This window comes from Arachis stenosperma, chromosome 7, assembly GCF_014773155.1.
Source record: "Arachis stenosperma cultivar V10309 chromosome 7, arast.V10309.gnm1.PFL2, whole genome shotgun sequence".
Lineage (NCBI taxonomy): Eukaryota > Viridiplantae > Streptophyta > Magnoliopsida > Fabales > Fabaceae > Arachis > Arachis stenosperma.
The window spans coordinates 16,986,696-16,993,062 of NC_080383.1; the positions used below are offsets into that span (position 1 = coordinate 16,986,696).

The 6,367-nt window shown below is 32.4% G+C and overlaps 1 protein-coding gene across 1 annotated transcript; it reads right to left on the reverse strand.

The window, feature by feature from the left end:
• Window positions 1–567: 567 nt before the first annotated feature.
• Window positions 568–4,488, reverse strand: LOC130940627 (uncharacterized). The gene is made up of 10 exons (XM_057868828.1): window positions 4,222–4,488; window positions 3,892–3,967; window positions 3,715–3,812; window positions 3,278–3,379; window positions 3,032–3,118; window positions 2,682–2,798; window positions 2,335–2,438; window positions 1,604–1,743; window positions 1,357–1,493; window positions 568–1,277 (listed from the first exon to the last, which is right to left on the reverse strand). Exons 1-10 carry the CDS (start codon window positions 4,426–4,428, stop codon window positions 1,092–1,094), a joined length of 1,254 nt encoding a protein of 417 aa, XP_057724811.1. The 5' UTR covers window positions 4,429–4,488; the 3' UTR covers window positions 568–1,091.
• Between the last annotated feature and the right edge of the window lie 1,879 nt (window positions 4,489–6,367).

Below are 6,367 nucleotides of genomic sequence, written 5' to 3' on the forward strand. Positions count from 1 at the left end.
TCCATTTTTTTTTGTTTTTATTCTTCTTTTAGTTATTAATTTTATTTATTTTATTTTACAATTTCGTATATATGCTCAAATTATGTGACTTATTTTTTAAAATAAAAATGGCTCTATTGACAAATATTATTTTGAACAATTTTATTGAAATTAAAAATTAAAAAAAATAATAAAAAAAGAATTATAAGGAATTCTTAATTTTGAGGTCAATAATTTTCTTTCTGCTAGAAGATTTGATTTCATTAAAGGAAAAATAAAAAACAAAACAAAGATATATAATATACCGAGAACAACATGACATGCACGTATTCTTTTTTTTTTTTTTTAGTTAGATGGATTGAACAACTTTCAATTCTAGATATTATATCACACATAACACACTCACATACATTATTTGGCCATTATTAAGATTCAAACCCGAATGCAATATATTTAGCCACTCAACCAACCGCCTCGGGGATAATAGTTGTGGGGCAGAAATAGTCCATTTTGGTCGGAAAATTTTTTTTGAGCAAGATGAGTGAATGGATTTGTGAAGGTTATCATTGATATAAATATAATGGAGCAAATGGAACCGAAACATAAATAGAAGATAAAACAATAGTTAGGTTCAAAATGGGACTTTAACATCAGTCTAAAATTTTTACAATGGACCAATTGCTGCTATCTATATATATCAACCAAAGAATTGAGGGAAGAAAAAGAAAAGACATAGATGGGGGGAAAAAAAATCTCTCTCACTAACAACATCACAATTATCTCCTAATCACACTACCTTTTGTGCCTAAACCTTTAGTTGTTGTAGATGAAAAATGGATACCATGATTGCATAGATGTGTGTCCACATTTCTCATTGTGTATCAGCATCATATGATCATATAAAGAAGGTTGACACATTTTCAAATGATGCAACATAGCAAACTCCTCTATGACTTCATTATTAGCAATAGAGACTCAGCTAATCTTCTGTTCATACCTTGTTCATCACACCTCTCTGTCTCTCATCATAAAAGAACTTGTTTGTGTCACGGCATATAGCGATTTACCGAGGCAAAAGTGTTGAAAACATAACTGCTAAGAGCGTTGTGAAATCAACCAGCTACTGCAAGCTCCATGTTTGGGAGCTCTGTTTCCAGATTTTCGGCGTCGGTAACCAAAGGATTTTTCTGGAAATTGTTTCGCAACTGACCACACGCTGCATTTGCGTCAAGTCCTCTGGTTTGACGTACACTAACAGTTATTTTATTGGACTCCAAAGCAGCCGCGAATGCTTGCACCTATTCCAAGATTATCAAATAACTCAGTTGATAAGGCAAATCATGTAGAATGGACAAACAAATAATGAAATCAGCATACTGCTTTCTTGTAAGGACGGCGGTACTCAGAGCCTTCTACCGGATTGAAAGGTATCAAGTTCACATGATAACCAGGCCCCCATTCATGGAGTAGTTTGGCGAGTTCTATCGCATTATCTACCGAGTCATTGACTCCAGCTGTTCAAACATAATGCCAATAGAATACTCCTTAAATTATGTAAATTCATCAACATTTAACATATGGACAAGGAACAAGTCAGCATTGAATTGGAAATTAAATTTCTTACCTAAAAGTGCATATTCAAAGGAAACCCGCCTATTTGTTTCCCGGTAGTATTCCCGACAATCTTTCATAAGTGCACTCAATGGATACGATTTTGCACTAGGAACAATTTTCTCCCTAAGTTTCTGGTTAGGAGCGTGCAGGCTGTTGCAAGATATAAAATAAAAATCATATGCACACATGCTAGAAAGAAAATTATATATACATATATCAGAAATTAGGGAGTAATGTCATTTTATAGAGTTATATATGGACAACTGGCTCAACAGAAAGTAAACTTGCAGCGCTCTCAATATTTGCAGTCAAGCCGGTGACTCTAAAGTTGCTCTGGGGGTATCAAAAGATGATGGAACGAATATATTTCCTAACAAATTTTATGATAAAACTTTCCTAATTTCTGGCTCAATATTATGAATTTACTGCTAGACGCTGATATTAAATAAGTTCATGATGCAGTAATGGATATCTCTTCACTGAGGACATCAGAAAATTTAATTGCCATTGCCACCATGAAATTAACGCATTAAAGAATACTTACCAAGCAAAAGAAAGAACTTTGGAATAGAATAAAGACTCTCAAACAGATTATAAATGATGCCAGCAACTGTGGCAAACCCAAGGCCTAAACTCTAAATACCCATGCAAATGGCATCAAATATCAATCTTAGAATCAAGGGACAAAGTAAGGACATTAATTCTTGAATCAAGACTTCATTTTGTAACAAGAGAAATTACCTCACAGCTAATGTAGATTGAAGTTTGTGAGAAGCCAGCTTCTTTAATGTATTTGGAACACCCACAGTGGAGATGGTCATCATTCTTTGCCCAATTTGGATATCCTAAAAGGAAAATACATTGAACAAAAGCACACTTAGAAACAAAACTTATGTACTCTCTCTTACAATATATCAAAACATACAAAGATGAATTGAGAAAACACGTATCACATGTTCAAATGATAATGTAAACGAGGTTAAGAGGAAAGGGATAAAACAAGGGTTTGTCTACTCTTTATCATACAATAAAATGTTGCTAAGAATTTGACAAGAAAATAACTTCACATATCATTGTCGTTGATTTACCTTATTCAAGCAATGATGAGCTTCAAGCACTGCCTTCAGATTTAACATTGGTTCACCCATTCCCATAAACACTACGTTTGTCACCCTGCGGTTGAAGACCTCCTCAATTGCCATTACCTGTGTCCATAATATGCGCATTGTAGAAACTTCTTGTCTTATGGTAAACAAAGCCAACGAGAATGAACAATGTCATGTTATATTTACTCCTTTCTCATTTCTTCTCTTATGTCCATTGTGTTTCTCTAAAATGGATAAATTAATCTAAATGGCCCCAAGCTATCTATTTTGCAAACGATCTTACATCGAATTAACTACTCTATGAATGAATATGAATAAGCGATGACAAAAACCTGCTCGACGATTTCATGGCTGCGAAGATTCCTTGAAAAACCTCCTTTGCCAGTGGCACAGAAAGAGCAACGTAATGGACAACCAACCTAAATACGCAAAAAGCAAAACATAGTCAAAATAATGGTGAACATTGACAAGAAATCTTCATTAACATAAACAGAGAATTGGTCTCCAAATAAAGTATACAAATACTCCAGAAAAGAAGCGAACAATAATTAATCAATAGACTATTCAAGATCCAACACCTGTGATGAAACACATGCTGTGAGGCGAGCTGAACCTTTATCCTCGTCAACTGGAATACCAACGGTTTCAACCAATCTGTTGTCTTCCAACTTCAACAACAACTGCAAAATCAAATGCCAACCAAAAAAGTGTAAGAAATCATGGAATCATCAACGACCACGTTCTCTGCAAAATCATGGAATCATTCCGGTTAACCTTCCATGTATAGCAAACAGTAGGGCCAAATTAAAAAACTTGAAGCATTGATGCTGAAACAAATAAGAATATGGTTCATGCAACAGATATTGTGCGTAACATCTAAACTCTCAACACATAAGATTTAGATGGTGACTAGAACAGCAAGAAATCATTCAAAAAGTTCAAAAACTAGTAAACTACCATGTATATCAATAAATTGAGGACCAAAAATTATAAATTTTAGGATTTCATAATTCACCTTAACAGTCCCATCAGCTGCTGTAACTGTTTGAAAAGTTGGAGACCGCCCTACCTTCCATCCAGCTTCCTCAAGTTCATTCCTAAATGCCTGAGGCACTGAAATGCAATACAATGTCAACTAAAACATTTTTTTTATTTTTTTATTTCAAAAAGGAAGGGGTGCAGAAATACTCACACTGAATGAACTCCTGAATTTCTCTGACCTTCCTCTTGTATATAAGATGATAAAGCTGCTTCCCCCTAAAGCTTTGCTAACAAATTCCACAAAAACAAATAAATAAATAAATAAAAATCAACAGTATATAGAAGATGTAAGTAATAGTTTGTTAGTTAGTTAGTTTTGAATCACAACCTTTCATAATATATCTCATATCATAGTTAATGAGTCCCCAATTCACACACTTGTTAACATCATTTTCTTTATAGTAGTTAACAAAAAGTTATGTTCTTTGTGGGATTAAATGGTGTGGGAACGAATCAAATTGGAAAAAGATATGAGATTTACCTGACCCAAGTTGAGAGCAAGTTGTTGGAGGTCGTTCTCGGACATGCCAAGAAGAACCTGCTGCTGCGGCTGCGATTTGCGAGGTGCAGTGGCCATGGCCATGGCCACCGTGGAGCAAGCACGTGCACGATCACGTGCTGGAGTGCTGACCGCACGTGCTAGAGGTGTGGAACAGTGGTGAAGCAGCGCCATTGAAACGGCCAGCATAGTGGCTCTTAGCTCAGAAAGAAGATAACGAAAACGATCAAGTAAATAACAAAATATCCAAATCTCCCAAACCCCTTGTAATGGCTTATAGTCTTAAACCCTCCTCTCATTTCTTTTTTATTATTTTGAATAATATTCAAATTTAAGTTAATCTCTCCATTATAATTTTTATAAAGTTAAAAATTAATTTATTATTTTTTTTAAAAATATTAGAAATTAATTTGTATAATTTTTTTTAAATTCAGAAAATAGCCTTTTTCTTAAAAAATAAAGATAAAGTATACTTTTTATCTCTAACGGTTTGCGATTTTTTCAAAAATACCCCTAACGTTTAATTTTATTCAATTTTGTAACTAACGTTTTTGATTAATTCAATTTTGTACCTAACATTTTCGATTTGTGTCAAAACTATTTGTCCCTAACATTTTATATGAAATTAACATTCAGATATAATTTTGACACAAATAAAAAACGTTAGAAATAAAAAATATATTTTATTCAAAAAAATAATTTATTCAAAATAAAAAATGCTCTTATTTCTCTTTTCTTTTTCTCAGATTTTTTTAATTATTTTTTAAGTCACATAATGATTGTTATTCACTCTGTTAATGTTTTAACATGTATGGATGTCAATATTCTTCATTGAATAGAGATTTTTAGAGAACACTTTGAATGAGACTCTAAATACTAAAAATAATACCGGTTGAAATGGAAATGAAACAAAGTTTTACTAAAATATATTCAGAAACTCAAGTGAAGATTTTACCGAAAAAAAAAACTCAAGTGAAGATTTCACCCAAAAAAAAACTCAAATGAAAATAGCCAGCTCGTTTGTTAAAATTGTCAAAATACATAAAATGATTAAATTATCCTTAGGTATAATTACTAATTTAGGTTTATTGACTTTCACATCTCATATATAACCATAAATCTAACCCTAAACTACTAGCATCAGCCTCTAACCCTAACTTGAAACTAAATTTGTGTTAAAACTTAAATTAGCAAAAAATATGACGTGCTAACTGCGGCTCAGTTTTTTGTATATTATAAACTAATGTGTGTTATTCAATGATATTTTATTGGTATTGTATATTATTTTGCTATGGGCCTATTTCAATTTTTTAAAAGAAACAAAACGTCTTTAACGTTTTGTGTGAGAGTGATTTTTTTTTAATAAACAAAGCAAAATAGCATCGCTGGATTGAATCAATTTTTTTTAAAATTTTGCATGAAGAAAATGTCAACGACGTCTTGTGTGAAATTTTTTATTTTATTTTATTATAGGCAAAATGTCAGCGACGTACTGTATATGTATTTATTTTTTAATTGTCACAAAGGAAAACGTCAGTAACGTTTTGCTTGAAGACAGATTTTTAAATTATTTTTTGGTGAAAACGTCGTTGACGTATTGCTAAAAAAATAAAAACGTTAGTGACGTTTTGTGAAAACGTCAGCCAAGTTTTGTGCTGGAGGAATAAAAAAATATAAAAGTAACTATGAAAGAAGTTCTGGATTGTGTTAAAACGTAAAAATGGAGTATGAGACTAAAGTTTAAGTGAAGTAATGAGAGTTTGTTCTACAAAATATTCTCAGTTTGAGCGAGTGAAAAAAATTCGTGAGTGAGTGTGATGAGTGTATAAAAAAGAGGGTTATATTAGTTTAAAAATATATTACAATGGTCAGATTTTATCTCATACACATGAAGGTGTGAGTCTTTTATGTGAGAATCTATGTATTATTGTTGTTCCTCTTTCAATAACATATGAAGGACTTAAGAGTTTACTTTCTCAAAGTGTGGATCATCAAGTGCAAAAAAAGAGTCATAAATATTCTGTATAGGCTGCTAGTATTTTGTGGTTTCGGCCAATTTCAAATAATGCATGTGACTGATGAAGCTAGTATGCAAAGAATGTTTTTTACCTATCATCAAACTAGAGTA